Source organism: Lygodium microphyllum, chromosome 29 (genome assembly GCF_053477565.2).
Source record: "Lygodium microphyllum isolate KBCC chromosome 29, Lygodium_microphyllum_v1.1.10, whole genome shotgun sequence".
NCBI lineage: Eukaryota > Viridiplantae > Streptophyta > Polypodiopsida > Schizaeales > Lygodiaceae > Lygodium > Lygodium microphyllum.
The window spans coordinates 72202187-72220260 of NC_141163.1; the positions used below are offsets into that span (position 1 = coordinate 72202187).

Genomic DNA, 18074 nt, shown 5'->3' on the forward strand with positions numbered 1-18074 from the left:
AACACATAAAGGCAAGGCACTGAGAGTGAACATTCTATTAGTTAATTGCTCATGGAACTACATAATAAATGCTGTGCCAGATCCCATGGACGAAACAGTGATTTGACAATTCTATTAGTTAATTGCTCATGGAACTACGTAATAAATGCTGTGCCAGATCCCATGGACGAAACAGTGATTTGACAATTCTATTAGTTAATTGCTCATGGAACTACATAATAAATACTGTGCCAGATCCCATCGACAAAACAGTGATTTGACAATATATATAAGCAAAAGTCGAGAGGTCAGAACCTTCAAACATGCCTGTAGGAAGGTTCAGAAGGACTGATAGGATCTTCAAATAAACCTTTGTTAAGCAAACAAAGTTCTTCAGCCCCTTTGCAATGGGTAGTAACAAAATAAATTTTAAATCTAGTTCCTGCGCAATGTATATCATCTCTACAGAAACTGCTTCCTTGCTATCATCTCATTCCACAGTATAAATGAGAATTAGAAAAGTGTGCAATAGCTACCATACAGTATAACAGGATGTAATTTGAAAATTTATTCACAACTGGAGCATTAGGAAAGTGTGTGACATCTACATTGGACTCCAGTTACTTTTCATGTATAAGTGAGCTTTCACTCGCCAAACCTTCAACAATACCAGCACATGAAGTTGATCCACTGAAACTTTTTTTGCTTAAGAATTTGTTAAACCATTATCTGTGCAGAAACTCCTCGGGATGATGTTACCTAGAGTAGGCAAGCTTGGCAGAAGAAAGGCTTGCAACACACGTCTCAGGTTGGATAATCGGAGTTGATGCCAAAAATTCTCACTCTATGCATGGTTGGAAATTTAGCAATCACCAGCACAAAAACAGCCAGTGTGTTGAGAACAAGCCAAGGGTTGCTGTAATTTGTTGTGTGACAAGCAATCAGATATCTGCCATAAATTACCACACAATAATTTTCAGGCATGTACACAAATCATTCAGATTGAACTATCTTACATAATAGCAGACTATTGAACAACTCAGGGAAAACATTGCGGACAAAGGCCTACTGCATATGATCTTGGATATTTAAGAAAACCCAACACAGCACATGAATGCAGCCTTTGAAGATCTTGTAAGAGTTGTACAAGTAAAACATTAAGAAGAAAAATATACACAGAAATGCTAACTTTGCAGTAAGGAACAATCAGACTTGACAGAGAATCCTATATTAGAAAACATAAGTCCTTAGATTTGCAGGCCTGCCCAAAAATATGAACATATTGGTATGCTGAATCAGCAGAAAATTAAACCTAAGCAGCAAAATATTCTCTATCTACAGTTCAGGCACAAATGTCAAAACAGAAAATAGAAGGCACGGGATCCTCGACTCACAAGACCACTGGGACTACCATCAAAAACTTTCTGTTCCGGGTTAGTTGCCTTCCATTATCCATTTGCTCCCACCACGTCAGCTTGTTGTAAATTCCTTGGTCCTCCGCAAAAGGTGTTCCCTTCTTCCAATGAAAAGACCAATATGTAATCTGTAAATCATGACAGCACAGGACTTGGTAAAAGTGCCAATCAGCAGTCTGCTTCAGTAAATGTCTGCATAAACAACTTTAAACTTACACTGTAGCTGCATTCAGCTTAAAATATCCTCGAATCTCATTTATTAGAGACTAAAACAAAATACAATTTGCCCAGCCGCATAATAACAACTCAGTTTAGAACACTTGGGAAAGACTTCATTGCCATCACCCTCATGTAGAAAGACAAAGTATTATTAGACCACTGCATGAAAATTGGCTTGTGTGATAATACTTTTAAGTATTCAGGTCCTGGCAATCATGCTGATGGCACATTCATGGATTCAGATGGGTGCAGTGCAGCTGAGAACATCCAGGGGGAGAATGTATTAAGCCAGGCAATGGGTTTGAGGATGCATGTGCAGGTGGTCAGGCACAAGCAGGTGTAGTGGTATAACAACAGTCAGCAGACATCATGCCACATAGCAATTGACAGAAGGTTCACCGCATTGGTAGGCTGATCAGCCAGTTCCATGGGCCCCTCCTTCAAAGGGGCACTTCCCTTTTCCCACCATCATCAGCGAGATGGAGAACCCGACGAAATGAGTTCATGGCTAAAGCATTATAGCTGAGAAATAACCACCACATCCACAGTCCTCCAAAATTACTGTAGACCTAGAAAATTCTACCAAACAATTGATGGAAACAAAGATGAGGTTGAGATTGGGCAGGTTAGAGAAATGACCTTAAGCTGCAAATGTAAGAAATAAACAAAGGAACTTGAACCCATTCCCCATTTCTTCCAAAAAGAGACTTATTGTGCAAGATTTCCAAGAATGCAATCTCCAAATATGCCTGACATGGTACTTATGGTCACCTTACATGTCCAAAGTTGCTTAATGGCATTGTAGAGTCCCAACAGTTGACAATAGGTGGCTTATCTCAAGGCTACATATACTTTCTGGGTACAGTTATTGACCAACAACCCCTTGCACAACAAAGAACATTGGCAAGGTCTTTGCCTGGACATTGGAGATCACTTCTTTGATTGACAAGCTGCCACATGATTAAGTGTATCATACGATAGGGTTCAATGACATAGTGCAGGCCTTTTCTGATACACAATGATTTGAGTATGCAAGGGAATGGCATATTATGGAAGCTTGTAAAAAAGCTTGCTTTAACAATTTGATTGACAAGCTGCCACATGATTAAGTGTATCATACGATAGGGTTCAATGACATAGTGCAGGCCTTTTCTGATACACAATGATTTGAGTATGCAAGGGAATGGCATATCATAGAAGCTTGTAAAAAAGCTTGCTTTAACAATTAACTAGCTGTAGAGAATAAAGGACCACCATGCCTTTTATACATGCTCAGGAGTGAACACACCCTTACCACCTGTACTTTACATATATCTATCACAAAAACCTAAAACAGGTACAACTGTATTGTCCACACATCGTGCATCTCCTATGCACCTGTCACTTGAAACTGGTATCAGACCGTAGTATTGCAAGCCCGCTTCCCGGAGTCCATTCAAGCTGTTCAAGCTGTCACCATCAGTTCTGACCAGGTGCAGGTCACTAGGGGCAGTTTGCAGATCACGCAGGGTGCAGGCACTGGTCACGCTGACCAGGCACAGGTGGCAGGTCGAAATCAGGAGCAGGTCGCAGTCACAATCAGTCGCAGTCCAGTGCAGGTGTCACAGTGGCAGTCAGGTGAGTTCGACGCAGGTTGCGGGCAGCATCCTGACAGTCAACGGTTTTCTTTTCAAGCAAAAAATTCACCTTTTATTTTCCAAAGGCTTATCCTTGGTAACTTTTGGCGGGCTGTCACGTGCGTGTAAGCATAGTTCGAAAAATCTGAAAGATTGGGCATGCATTTACTCCCCAAAATTGGGGCTTTTGGCATATGTCCAAATATTTTACTCAGCTGAGTAAAATTTGTGGAATTTGCACACATTCGGGTCTCACAAATTGGGGCTTTTCATGTATTTGGGGAAATTGCAATGGGACATGTAAAATTTCCTGAAATTTTGACACACTAGACCCTGCATAATTTGGGGCTTTCGCAAAATTTGCAAAATTTGTGTCAAATTTGGTCTTGGTATGTACTTTTGATGTAATTTCTATGCAAATTGAAGGATATTGGACCCCAGAAAAATTTGGGGCTTTTGCAAAATTTGTGAAAATTTGGCAAATTTGGATTGTGGAATCTACTCAGGTGTCACTATTGATGCAATTTGAGCCTATGGAAATTTGGAGCAAAAATTGCAGCTAAAATTTGGGGCTTTCTCATGCAATTGATGTATTAGCTCATGGCACAACTGCAATTACTTGTGGTGCGCTGTAGTGCACATTTTGTGACACTGAAAATTGATTTGCAAATGAAATTTCTGCAATTACTTGGTTTTTCATTGCTAGTTGGTACTTGTTTTGTACCTTGGACCTTGGTCAATCGTGTGACAATTGAGCTTACATTTGTTGACTTTTGAGTCACTGCTGAGCTGTAAATTATGGCTGGCAGCAGTGATAACAGCAATCTTTTGCACATTATGGCAAAAGCAATGTTATAATGTCTTGGTGCAGAAGAAATAGGTGAAGCCCATAAAGACAAAAGGAATAAAACCAGCAACCATGGATCAAGATGAGTGGGATAAGTTACATGAGCTTGCATGCTCTACCACAAAGCTTTCAGTGTCAAACACTTTGCTCTTTAACATAGAGAAATTGAAATCTGCTTATGATATGTGGCAAAGACTTGAGGAGTTATATGCTCACAAAAGTGCAACAAGTAAGGTTTATTGGTTGAAAAATGTAATGGACCTTCATATGAAGGAAGGTACAACCATGCCTATACATTTAAATGAGTCTAACTCTATTTTCAGCTAGCTGATTGCTTTGGAATTCCACATTGATGAGGACTTCAAGGCAACATTTTTACTATGCACTTTGCCTAAAAGTTGGGACACTTTTATGATAGCAAGGAGTAACTCCAATGCCATGCTATTATATTTAGATGTGGAGAGCTCTTTACTCATGGAAGAGCTAAACATGCAAAATAATTAAGCAAACAAGTCTTTCAATGCACTGCATACTGGAGGCAAATTCCAACAAAAGGGTAATTCTGAAAACAAAGCATGTAACAAATCTCGTGGAAAAAATGTAGAGTGCCATCATTGTGGCAAGAAAGGGCATTCCAATCGAGATTGCTTTAAGTGAAAGAAAGAGAAGGGCAAGGGCAAAAGCACTGATGATAGCAAAGATGAGAAAAAGAATAGTCAACATGCATAGAAGAGCAATGTAAAGATAGTGAGGAAGTCAATGTAGTCAGTCACGAGAGTGATAGTGGCAGTGATGTACTCTTTGCTTCTTCTTTTAGCACACAATCATTGATTGCAGATTCTGATAATGACATGTACACTTGGATTCTTGATTCAAGTGCTTCATTCCATGGGGCACCACATCACGTGCAACAAGCCTTCCTCCTTGGATAGGATGGTAAATAGCTTGATTAAGCATTATTTACAGCAACTAACACATTCACAAAAATGAAATGCACACTTTACCATATAATCTTGGACATTGGACACCCTGTTGGCCCCAAAACTAGCACCCCTTTCGATATTTATTTAACTTAATTATTGAAGAAGTTGATGTACAATGGGATTCTCCCAAACTCTTTCGGTATTCCAACTCCCCTTGCTGTCCAAAATGACCAACAAGTCTTCAATCTGATTTGTCCCTTCATTCAGGCAATCAATTGGCCTTCACCCGCTTTGATGGAAATGGAAAATGCCCCAAATTCATTGATTTGGTTCCCCCCACTTGAACTTCACTAAAAACAACTTCATCCCTGTTGAATCCAAGTCTTGGAGCTTCCAATTTTTGGCATGCTTCCCGAGGTTGCTGCTAAACCCTAATTTCTACTGCAGATTAGGGTTTACACCAGAGATATCTGAAATTTCTCAGCCTTTGGTAATCTCAATGCTGTAATATTTGGAGTAAAGCTAGGAGATGAGAGAGAATGTTGAGAAGAGAGAAAATTCAGACTTTCTTCGCAAAGAATTGAAGAAAATATGTCACTTACTATTGCAACATTGTCTCAACAGCTTGTAGATGTAAAGAACTGAAGAAAATCAATCATTTACTGCTGCTACACTGTCTCAACAGCTTGTAGATGCTGTCATCTACTGTTGATTGGTCTTCTCCTACCTTTAGCTACCTCAAAAGGTCCTCCAATGGCTACAAATACGACCAACATCATCTCCTCCCTCCCTCTTGCAGGCTGAATCCACTCAAATGCCTCTCTTCAACCTTTAAAAACGTTTTTCAATCTTGTATGGGCATTTTTTACGAGAGATAGCCTTTCCAAATGGTATTTTCAACATTATCCATAATTAAATATTAATTTTTAATCTTTCAATATTGAAAATTAATCTAATAATTATTTTAGTGCCCTGAAAAATAACTTGACTGGCCAATAATTAAATTGGCTGGGCAACTTTCATTCCCGAGTGTCTCTACACCATCTTTGACCATCACATTGTGTTAGGTACTATTAAATGCCACTTCTCTAGTGTCACCACAACTGACACTTATAACCAAATGAATAACCTAGGCTAACAACTAGTCTCACTAACTGACACTTATAGCCAAATGAGTGACGTTTTTCAATCTTGTATGGGCATTTTAGACAAGTGGCAGCCTTCCCAAATGGTTTTTTCAATATTATCCATAATTAAATATTAATTTTTTGTCTTTTAATACTTAAAATTAATCTAATAATTATTTTAGTACCCTGAAAAATAACTTGACTCGCCAATAAATAAATTGGCTAGGCACTTTCATTCCCGAGTATCTCTACACCATCTTTAACCATCACATTGGTGTTAGGTACCATTAAATTCCACTTCTCTAGTGCCACCATGACACTTATAGCCAAATAAATGACCTAGGCCAACAACTAGCATTAGATACCACCAAGTACACGTGCCGCATAACTTACAACAACTTTTACGTTTAACATCCTGTAATTTCCTCAGGTCTCAAGCTCGTAAATTTATTCTAACCCTAGTTACACCTCACATGTGCAACATTTACTTAACCATGTGGTTAAAAATTAATCCACATGTTAAGTGAGGTTTCAAAACTACATGTTTTCATGACATCATGAGTAGTTTTCTGACTACCATGGTGGTAGACATAGTGTTGTCTACTTAGGAAACAACTATGCATGTGACATTGCAAGGATTGACAGTGTGCAGTTGGTATTTCAACATGGTTCAGTATTCACCTTGCATAATGTGAGACATATACCCTAGCTCAAAAAGAGCTTGATAAGCACATGACAACTAGATCATGAAGGCTATCACACCACTTTTGGGAATGACAAACGGAAGATATGTAAGGGATCTAGGATTGTTGCTAAGAGCTCTAAGAGTGATACTTTGTATCCATTATATGTATCTAGTGTGCATGATCGTGTTGTCATCAAAATAGAGCATGCAAGTGTGTCCTTGTAGCATAGCCAATTGGGACACATAAGTCAAACTAGAATAAAAGTGCTTTTTTGTTTAGGTTATTTGCCGTGTTTGAGGTATGTTGATTTTGATCATTGCATATTTGATAAGCAACTCGAACATCATATAAAAAGTCTCTTTCATTAAAATCTTCGCCCTTAGAGATGGTACATTTAAATGTATGTGAAATGCCAAGGTTGTCTTTAGAGGGAAATAAATAATTTATCACATTTGGTGATGAGGTCATACACAAAGGATAGGTTTATTTGATCCGTAGTAAAGACAAGGCATTAGATAAGTTTAAAAAATTCCGAGCACTTACTGAAAATATGATCAACAAGACATTAAAGTGTCTACACTTTGACAATGCTAGGAAATGTGTCATTAGCTTTTCAAGCCTTTTGTGACAACAAAGGGATAAACAGGGAGCTCATTGCCCCTTATTATCCACCCCAAAACGGTGTTGCAGAGCGTATGAATAGGACTATTTAGGAGAAGATTCATACCATGTTGTCTCATACTGCATTACCTCCTGGATTTTCGGCGAAGGTTGTTTTTATAGCTGAAAACTTGATAAACCGATCATTGAACAAGCCTTTGGAGAGAAGAGTTCCTCAAGGAGAAGTGTAGTCGAGCAAGCCACCTTTGTATGCACACTTTAAAGTATTTGGTTGTAAGGCTTTTCGTGCACATACGTAAGCAACAAAGCAACAAAGTGGAGCCAAAGTCATGTAAATGCATTTTTCTAGGATATGGTGACAAGGGTGAAATGGGGTATAGATTATGGGATCTTGAGAAAAGGAAAATTGTATGTAACAACAGCATTATATTTCAAGAAGATCGCATGCATAAACAACCCGAAAAGACTGAGGAAGTTGGAAGGGTTGTATTCCGAGAAGAGATACCAATAGGATAGCAAAGAGTATCTACTGTACAACAACAAATACCTGCTGTAAATGACCCTATAAATGCAGGGAATGATGCTGAAATTAAATAGCAGGAAGTTGCCCATGCTATATCACGACTTCAACAAGAAAATGTGCCAGTATAATAGTTGGAACAAGCAAGACAGCATGCTGCACAATTTGAACAACAAGCTGCTAGTGCAAATTTGCAAGCTGAACAGCCAGCAAACACTGATCATTGGGTCTGTAGGTTGACCAAAAATACCAAACCGCTAGAGAGATTTGTTCCTAGCGCAAATTATGTTGCTGATTATGTCATGTTGAGAGATTGTGGTGGACCATCATGCTTCAAGGAAGCAATGGACAGCAAGAAATGGCATAAAACTATGCTATTAGAGATGGAATCTCTAAAGAAGAATGGTACTTGGGATTTGGTGCACTTGCCAAAAGGGTAGAAAGTCCTACCATGCAAATCGGTTTACAATATGAAAGCCACTTCTATTTCCTCCCCAAAGTACAAAGCACGACTTGTTACAAAGGGGTACAAGCAAGAACATGGGATTTTTTACAAGATCTTTTCTCTTGTAGTCAAGATGACTACTTTGCGAACCATATTGGGCTTGGTTGCATGTGAGGATATGGAACTCATACACATGGATATAAAGATTGCTTTCTTAGATGGTGATTTGCATGAGAACATATATATGCAATAGCCAAAACGTTTTGTGACCAAGGGGCAAGTAAAGATAGTATTTTAACTCAATAAAAGCTTGTATGGGTTGAAATAAGCACCGCGTGAATGGTATCATAAGTTTGATACATTCGTGCAATCTCAAGGACATAAGGGCCTTACGGAGGCCCTGCCACACACGGAGCAAGCTGCGTAGAAAGGGTGATCTTGGGGGTGGGGGATCTGGGGTGACGTGAAGATCCATCTCAGGAACGGCCTCCACTCACCGCCAAGCCTCGGTCTACAGTCCTGAAGACCCTCCTGCAATAGGGCCTTCCAGATCTGCCCTCCCGGTGTGAGGCCGTAGACAACTAGCTTGCCCAGGAGGGCCATACTCTGATACTCTGGGTCTATGATCCCAAGCCCTCTCTCTGACTGATGTCGTATAATGGTCGCCCACACCACCTTGGCCCTGGAATCCCTAGAGCCATCTGAACCGGACCAAAGGAAATTCCGCGGTAGGCGGCGAAGCTGCATTACGTAGGAGGAGGAGAAGCACTAACACGAGGCGATGTACCAGGCCGTCGCTAGGAGGACTTGGTTGACTACCAGGGCTCAACCGGCTAGTGAGAGGCGAGCCGTGCTCCAATGGGTCAGCTTCCTCCGAATAGAATCGAGGACTGGAAGAAACTGCTGGGCGGGAGTGATGTCGAGTCCCACTTGGAACCCTAGGTACCGGACAGTCTGTCCTCTGCTCACCCATCTAAATCCCAGGTGGACGCCCCACTCCGTGCTAGAGTTCGGATCTGTGAGGAAACCAACCGACTTTCGCCAGTTGATTTTCGCTCCCGCTGCAGAACAGAACACCTCAAGAGCCAACCTCACTCTTTCCAGCATCAACTCGTCATCCTCTATGTAAAGCGTTGTATCATCTGCATACTCTAAGTCTAACAACTCGGTCTCCTCTCTTACTAGAAGTCGCAGGCCATGTAAACTGCTCACACGTGACCTGAGAAAGTGAGACATCGCCTCTACAAAGAGAAGGAACATGAACGGGGCCAAAGGGCAGCCCTGTAGGACCAATCTCTCCAGCCAAAACTCCTCCCCTCGCCTCCCTCCTACGAAAACCCTACTGATGGCCGATCTGTAAAGTGCGGAGACCTTGGAAATCCAAGCTTGGGGGAAACCCAACCTCACCATGGTGCCCTCTAGAAAATCCCAATCCACCCTGTCATAGGCTTTCTCAAAATCCAAGAGTAGTTCGGCCAGTCTCTGCCCACTGTACTAGGGCCACTCTGTCGCCTCAAAGAAGGTGAATACATTGTCTAGGATGCTCCTATCTTGGACAAAGCCTGTCTGTGTGTCATGGATGATGTCTGGAAGCAAGGGGCGTAGTCGCCTACCAATCATCTTTGCCAGTGTCTTATAGGCCACTGACAGTAAGGTGATCAATCTCCACTGGGAAAGCTGCAACCGGTCTCCCCCTTTGGGGAGAAGACTGATAAGGCCTGCCGATAGACTCCCTAGCATCTGTCGTGAATTGCAAATCTCCTGAAAGGCCAACAGTAGGGGGTCCTTCACCGCTTCCCAGAAGGTAGTGAAGAAAGCCTTAGAGAGGCCATCCTCTCCCAGGCATTTCTGCCCATCCTGTGTATGGAAAGCCTCCTCTAGTTCCTTCTCTCTGAAGGGGGCTAGGAGGGAGCGTCCCATCTCCTCTATGACAAGGGACGAGATATTATCCCAAACCTATTGTCTACATCGTTGTTCTTTAGAAGAGGCGACGATAGTAGTCGGTGGCAATCTCCATCACCTCGTTTGGGCTAGAACAGATCCTCCCATACTGATCTCGGAGGCTGCATATCTGCTCTCCTGAGGTGCGAGGCTGGTGTACCTGAAAAAACTCCCTGTACATCGTGTCCCCCTTCCGCGCCTAGAAAGCTGCTGAGGTGCGGAAAGAGAACTCAAAGCGCCTGTCCTCTAGGCCAGCAAGGGCTGCTTGCGCACGCACCTCCTGTGTGTGGAGAGCAGGATCTGCTGGTGCCACCTGTAATAATCTCTGCATGGCTGCAAGGTCCCGCCGGAGTGCTCTCTCCTCCTCCCAGCTCTGCTGCCTGGCCTGTATGGCTGCCTCTTGGCAAATCCTGCTCGACCCAACTAGGGCCTCTACGACCTCCTCTGCGAATTGGCCCCTCTTGCCCCACTCTCTAGTCCAAATCTGCTCTATCTGTCTCGTCACCTCCTCCCTCCTGTAGCTCAAGTCAAGGATCCGACAAGAACGTGAATCTAGGGCAGATGCTGGGGGATCTAGTGTCAGGAGAACCGGGCAATGATCAGACAACATGGTGCCCCGCCAACTGCCCAATCCGGCCTCCTTGAGAGCCTCCCCACTCTCCCACATAAAACCTATCCAACCGCTCCAGCAAGGCTCCACCTAGCCGTCTGTATCCCCAAGAGAAGTCCAGCGACCTCTCCCTCTTGTGGAAGGCAAGGTCTCTCCAAGCATCGCGTGCTCCTACTGCCAGTAGAAACACCTCCCATGCCTCCTGCTCCTCCCCGGCCATACCCTAGTAGTTTCTCCCTCTGCCCTGCTGATCCTCCAAAGCCTCTAGGTTGTTGAAGTCTCCTCCAACAATCCAGGAGTCCACCTCTGGGAGTCCTTCCGCAATCTCCACCCAGAACCTGCTGCGTGCCCTAACCTCCGTACCCAGAACCTGCTGCGTGCCCTAACCTCCGTAGGGGCATAGATATTGAGGACTCCAAGGCAGAGTCCCTAATATCCAATCTGATCCATAGCACCCTCCTTGCCACTATTGTCTCGTGGTCTCAAACACAAGCGGTAAGACTCGGACCAATAGAGGTGCACATGCCTCCACTCCTACCATGGGCACCTATGGCGTGCTCCCAGTAAGCGTGCGAGCTGCCTGGGAGTACCTTCCCTACCCGCTAGGCCTGGGCGAGGGTGAGCTTGTGCTCCTGTAGAAGTAAGATATCGATCCGTCCGGCCAGGGCAAGCTGCAACTCCTGTCAAACAATCAATTTCTTGGAACCACGTGCCCCACTGTAGTGGAGGCTATTCACATTCCAAGATGCAAGGTGTAAGCTCATAAGGAAACCTGTGACTGCCCGAACAGGCATCTGTTCGGTGTGGAGGCTGCTGATGACGAGGAGAAGCTATGAGGCATGCAGGTGCGCTTTGCCGCTGGTCTGAATGGTGAGCTCCATTCCCCCATGGTGGCCCTCGGCCGGACCATGGGGGTGATAGAAGTTCCAGGTGGTACTATCAATGCATCTATCAGCCATGCAGAGAGTTGAGACTCTATGTACTGGTAGAAACGGGCCGCCTGTGCCAGGGGCCACTTGATTGCATCCCTCGGACCCCTCCACTGTGGAGGGGCTCGAAAGATAACGCTGGGGTGAGGGACCTAAGCTCCAGCCCACCAGTTAATGTCCATCATGCAGCTAGGCCACTATTGTGCAAACAATGCTAGTCCTTCTTCTCCCATCCACTGGGAGGTGTAGTCCGCCACCTGACTCTTCAACTCTTCCTCTACCTGTGTCGTCGTCCACTCCCCTGAGTGAGAGGACTGAAGAAAAAAAGCATAGTTTGGTCCATCCAGTGGTGCTAGAAGATGGACCTTGCTCCTCCTTGACTTACGAACCACGAAGATCCCCACCTCTAGAGATAGTGGGAACTCTCCGCGCTCCGCAACTCTCAAGTGAGACCATTGGCCACTGCAGAAGAACTCCTGTGGCAACATGTGTGCCTGTCTTGGGAACATGTGACAGGCGGCAGGGGTGGATGAGCTAGTGGTTGTATGGGAAGGGGAGGACTGCTGGTGTGAACAGGATATAGGCGTGTGTGGCTCATCACCTCTTGTGGGCGAAGGGGGGGTGGGTCTGGGGGCGATCGCCTTAACCAAGTGCAAATCAGGGGGGATGCTCGGTACAGGAGGTGGTGGGGGGAGGATGATCGAGGAATGGTGGGATGAACGGAAGTACATCGAGGTGTGTGTGTGTGTGTGTGTGTGTGTGGGGGGGGGGGGGGGGGGGAAGGGGGAGGAGCCATGGGATGTGGAGGGCGGTGGGTGTGGGGACTCAGGAGAGATAGTGTGTGGCACGGGTGGTGGATGTAGGGGGATGTGGTCTTGCCAGGTGGGGCAAGTAGGGGGGGCTGTGGAGTGCTCTGCCGAGGGGGCGTCACGCACCCTTCTACTTCCTGTCGAGGCTGGGTTTGAGACACTGGCTGCGCCCCCCTGCTATTTCCCTCTCTGTCATCTTTGGACCCATGTAAAGCCATCAGCATCCACCTGCAGGCCTGTCAACAGAGCCACATTGGCTCCGAAACGCGTGTAACCTACTGCATGATACCCAAAGTCGTGGCAACGCAAGCACTGCCCTGGTTGCCCCGTCACAATGACCTGCTGCCTAAAGGAGTGTCTGCTTGCCTCAATCTCTAGGAACTATGGGATATTCTTGACTACTTTCATTGCCACCCATACCTTTGAGACTCTTGTCGCTGTCACTGCATCTGTGAAGGGCGCAGGGAGGATAGTGCCGAAGAGCCGACCAAAGTCTTTCACTAGAGCTGGCGATACTCTATCACCAAGCCGAGGAAAAGAAGGGTGACTGGGTGCCGGAGAAACCTATTGTGGAGTGCAAACGCCTCCACAGTAAAGCTGTTGTACCAAGGGACCATGTATATGACCCCCTTCATGGACGCATATGGTTAACTGGCGAGTAACTCGCGAGCTGCGTCCACCGAACTAAGCCGGACCATGAAGATCCCTTGGCACATTGAGACCACCTTCACGATCTGCGCTGTGCCGATGTGCAACGTGGAGTGAAGCCAATCCCGAAGCTAGGCCCTAGCTGGGAAATGTCCTACTACCTGACCATAAATTACTATTTCCTTTAGCTCCAACTACTTAGCTCGGACGGCTAAGAGCTGCTCCTCAGAGAGGACAACACGTAAGGTGTTTGACTGGGGGACACTTGCTGAGTGTACTGGCATCCAACCAGAGGTTTCCATTGCGCGTACCTTCTACAAGGACTACCAATCACGTCGCAGTGCTACCTGAAGGGGAGGGAAGTTGCTGCAGATCAAGGGAGCAACTTGGAGGGTGGGGAATCAATGGCGAAGGGGGGAGATCGCTTCTATTTCAACACACAGCAAACGGGTTCGGGGTTGCGGATGGAGGCAGCGCACTGAGGGGGGGAGGGGAGGGAGGAGCGAAGTATAAGGCGGCGCGATGGCGGCACGCAACGACGTGACAGGGTAACGGGCAGTGATTGAGTGAGGGTGGCGTGGCGAGACAGTCGAGGCGGGGGGTAGCACGCGACGCGATGGGAGGAGCTTGGTCAAAGTTCGAGGATGCTATATCTCCAACTTTACTTGAAGATGGAGCTCTAACATCTTTCCACAAGGCAAGACTAGTTGCCAAAGGGTATGCACAAAAGGAAGGGATTGACGTCCAAGAGGTCTTCTCACTTGTTGTGAAGATGACCACTCTACGTGTGGTTTTTGCTCTCACTGTTGTATTGGACTTAAGAGCTGTATCAAATGGATGTAAAAACACCTTTCTTGCATGGTGACATTGATAAGGAAATCTACACGAAACAACCCGAGGGCTTTGTAGTTCCTAGAAAAGAGCAGATGGTGTGTAAACTAAAACGCAACCTCTATGGACTAAAGCAAGCACCACGACAGTGGTACAAAAAGTTTGACACTTTATGCTATCTCATGAGTTTACACACAGTCATGCAGATCATTGCTTGTACATGAAAAAGGATACAGATGGCAACCCCATCGTACTTGTTTTATATGTGGATGATATGTCGCTAGCTGGGAAAATTAAGACTAGCTTGGATGCTCTCAAAAATCAGCTGAAATCAGCTTTCTCCATGAAAGATTTAGGGAATGCAGAGCATGTTTTGGGCATGAGGATTTGTAGAGATAGAATGCAAAAGTTGTTTTTATCTCAAGAAAAGTACATTGAAAAGGTACTGGACAGATTTGGAGCACACAACTTTGCAGTTTGGCAAAAACAATGCTACAATATCCTGTTGCAAAAGAAGCAGGCAAAGCCGATCAAAACCAAAGGGGAAAAGCCCACGGCCCACGGACATGAAACAAGAAGATTGGGATGAGTTAAATGAGCTTACATGCTCAACCATCGAGCTATCAATTTCTAATGCCTTGGTGTTTAACATTGAAGGTTTGGATTCTGTGTATACTATATGGACTCAACTGGAAGAATTGTATGCACAGAAAAGTGCTGCAAGCAAAGTGTATTGGCTGAAAAAGCTTATGGATTTGCGTATGAAAGAGAATACAGCAATGTCTACTCACTTGAGTGAGTTTAACTCTATTTTCAACCAGTTGGTTGCCTTGAAGTTCATGATTGATGAGGAATTTAAGGCTACTTTCTTGCTTTGTACTCTACCAAAGAGTTGGGATACATTCAGGACTGCTATGAGCAATTCAAATGCGATTCTTTTGTATGCTGATATAGAGAGTGCTCTACTCATGGAAGAAATGAATCGGTAGAATAATGCATCCAGTAAGTCTTCTAATGCTTTGTATACTAGGAATAGATCACAACAAAAAGGTAAATATGATAGCAAGGGATGCAATAAATCAAAAGGCAAAGATGTTGAATGCCATCATTGTGGCAAGAAGGGTCACTTTAAACATGACTGCTGCAAATGGAAAAAAGAGAAAGGAAAGGGTAAGACGACAGATGATAGCAAGGAAGAGAAGAAGAACAGTCAGCCTAAGAAAAGCAGTGTAAAAATCAAAGAGGTGAACGTAGTCACTTATGACAGTGATAGTGGGAGTGACGTACTCTTTGTCTCTTCACACTTTAGTGCACATGCTTTACTTGCAGATACAAATGATGACATGCATACCTGGATTCTCGATTCACGTGCTTCCTTTCATGTCACCCCTCATCGTGAGTGGTTCTCTACCTATACAGGGACTCTCCACATATTCTCCATATGATTGGTGCACACACACACACAAAGGTATCCTTAAGCACTTATCCTAGTAGTATGTGAGATTATTATGCTTGTCGCACAGTGACTCAATGGAACAAAAACTAATTTGAAACCATCACTTAATGCTAAATCTATTGGAACAAATTACACAAAAAGCCCTAAAAAAGAAAACACAAAAAAGTCCATTGTCAATTCCATCTGCCTTTGCAAAACTTAGTAGGCCCCTAGGCAACCGACGTAAATCCTTGGTCCGATACCCTAGCCTCTTTGGGGTGATCACTTGGGCTCTCTCGGTAAGATCACCATCACCTTTGTAATCTCGGTAGGCCATTGGGCAACCAACATGCACCCTTTGCCCGATGCCCTAGCTACTTTGGGATGGGACACCTTGGCGTAAAAGAAAATTCTATATCAAGGATTTATTTCTCACAGCTAAATTTTGGGCCTAAGAGGGGGTGTTGAGCTAAAAATGCATTAGCTCGACTTAAACAGTCCCAAAACATGCTTAGTTAACTTTAAAAACCTTCTTATTTTTTAAGAAAAAACACGATCCTATAGAGTTACTGTGTTCCACATGCAAAAAACTAATTTTGATATCCCAAACTTTCTATAAATAGACATGCAACCCACCACTCTCCCTCAATCTCGTTTTTGCAAGTTTCAAGAGTTGTATCTCTGTTGTCCACACCCCGTTCACGAAGGACACCACGGTCAAAGCTTCCCCCAACCATCTACTACCATCCGGTGCCTGAATTAAGTCTTTGTCTAGTACCCTAGAGCTGTCACCTATGGTCCATGTGTTGCATTTGATGCTAACATCAACACTCGGTGTTGTCGATAGCAGTCTAGAGATATCGCCCTAATCTTCTCTCCTCCACAAGTTGCGTTTAGAATTTTTGGCTGCTACCTTGATATTCTCTCCTCCACAAGCTATGTTTGCACCTAATAGCTATCACCCAATTTTTCTCTCTCCTCAAGTGCCTACGTTTTGTCTTTCTCTCTCCTACACTACCATCTACATCAAATTCGGCCTTCCTTAGCTGCATTTACTAGTGTTGGAGGCTACCTTTGCTACAATTTGAGATCTATTCGGAGTATAACACACTCTACAACTCATAAACTCTATCTTGATCTACAAGATACGAGAGTTCAAGATTCAGTATTCACTCCATAGTGTTACATAGTGTGTTTGCTACATGAGCATAGCATATTCACTATTCATTCATTTATCATTCATTCTCTTTACTATCTCTGAGTTACCCTAACCCTAACCCTAACCCTAACCCTAACTCTGTTATGCATTTATCAATCTATGCTTTATCATACAATTATTCTGCATTTTTTGCGTTTCGAGCATTTCTTCAAAAGCGGTAGCTCATAATAGAGCAACTATTTCATTGCCCTTCAATGCATTTTTCTCCTCCAATCGGAATTTTGTGTGCATTTCCTAGGCAATTTCTACATACATCAGTCTACTTTACCTACTGCACATTGTCCACATTTGTCAGGATTTTTCTATACTCCTGTAACATTCTTCCAGTATTAAATGCTGGTCAGCCCCCTCAAATGCAAGTTGGCCAATTTTTAAGATATTTGGCTATATATAGCCCCTAGTTGGCTGAGCTAGCTGGTTCTTAGCATTCCTGTGTCTTCTCTTTGGCAAGTGCATACTTTGACTTCGTGTCCATCATCTTCCTCCATTTTCAGTGCTGCCATTATTATCAACTTGATCTATGAGATATGGAGAATCGAAGCTCAGCTAAGTACACAGTTGATAGTGAAGAGAGTCAGAAAGTGAAGACACAACACGATTCCCAATACAATTATCAAAAAGTAATGAAAGTACAAAGTATAACCCTTAAACCTTAGGATTGTTAATGTGCATTCACACCTGAAAGGTGTAAAATAGGATAACTGTCCAAACTATGTAACATAAGCACATAAAATAGAAGATACTATAACTAGGAGAAAAGACCTCTCATAAGGAGAATAAAAAGTGTCCCACTGTTCTACCGCGATCATCAACAATCCTCTATGAGCATAGGCATGAGTCAAACCCAACAAACCCCCCTAGATTGAAAAGTGATTAGCATACAAGGATCATCTCACCACAGAAGATCAAACTTAAAGCATTGCGAAATGCTCCAAATTTGTCATGAGAAAGACCTTTGGTGAAGATATCTACTACATTACTGGTGGTAAGACAATAAACAAAGCTAATATCTCCTGCATGTAGCCTCTCTGTGACAAAGTGATAGCGAATCTCTATGTGTTTCGTGTGTGCATAAAACACTAGGTTTCATGCCACTGCAATGGCACTTTGACTATTAGTAAACAAAGAAGTAGGCTCAGTGACAAATACATCAAGATCAGCCAACAATTGTTTGTTGATAATGCAAGAGATGCAAGATGAGCCAAGAAAGAAACAATTTCCACTCGTAGAGTGACATAAATCAAAATCACCAAC

General features: G+C 43.7%; 1 protein-coding gene across 1 annotated transcript in view; it reads right to left on the reverse strand.

Moving 5' to 3' along the window:
- Positions 1 to 242: 242 nt before the first annotated feature.
- The window catches only part of LOC148010784 (uncharacterized), a 28908-nt gene continuing 11076 nt past the window's right edge, over positions 243 to 18074 (reverse strand). The window contains exons 2-3 of the mRNA XM_087671821.1: positions 1374 to 1522; positions 243 to 928 (exon numbers count right to left, since the gene is read on the reverse strand). Of these exons, the coding sequence (XP_087527947.1) occupies positions 784 to 928; positions 1374 to 1522 (294 nt within the window). The 3' untranslated portion in view covers positions 243 to 783. The remainder of the gene's footprint in view (positions 929 to 1373; positions 1523 to 18074) is intronic.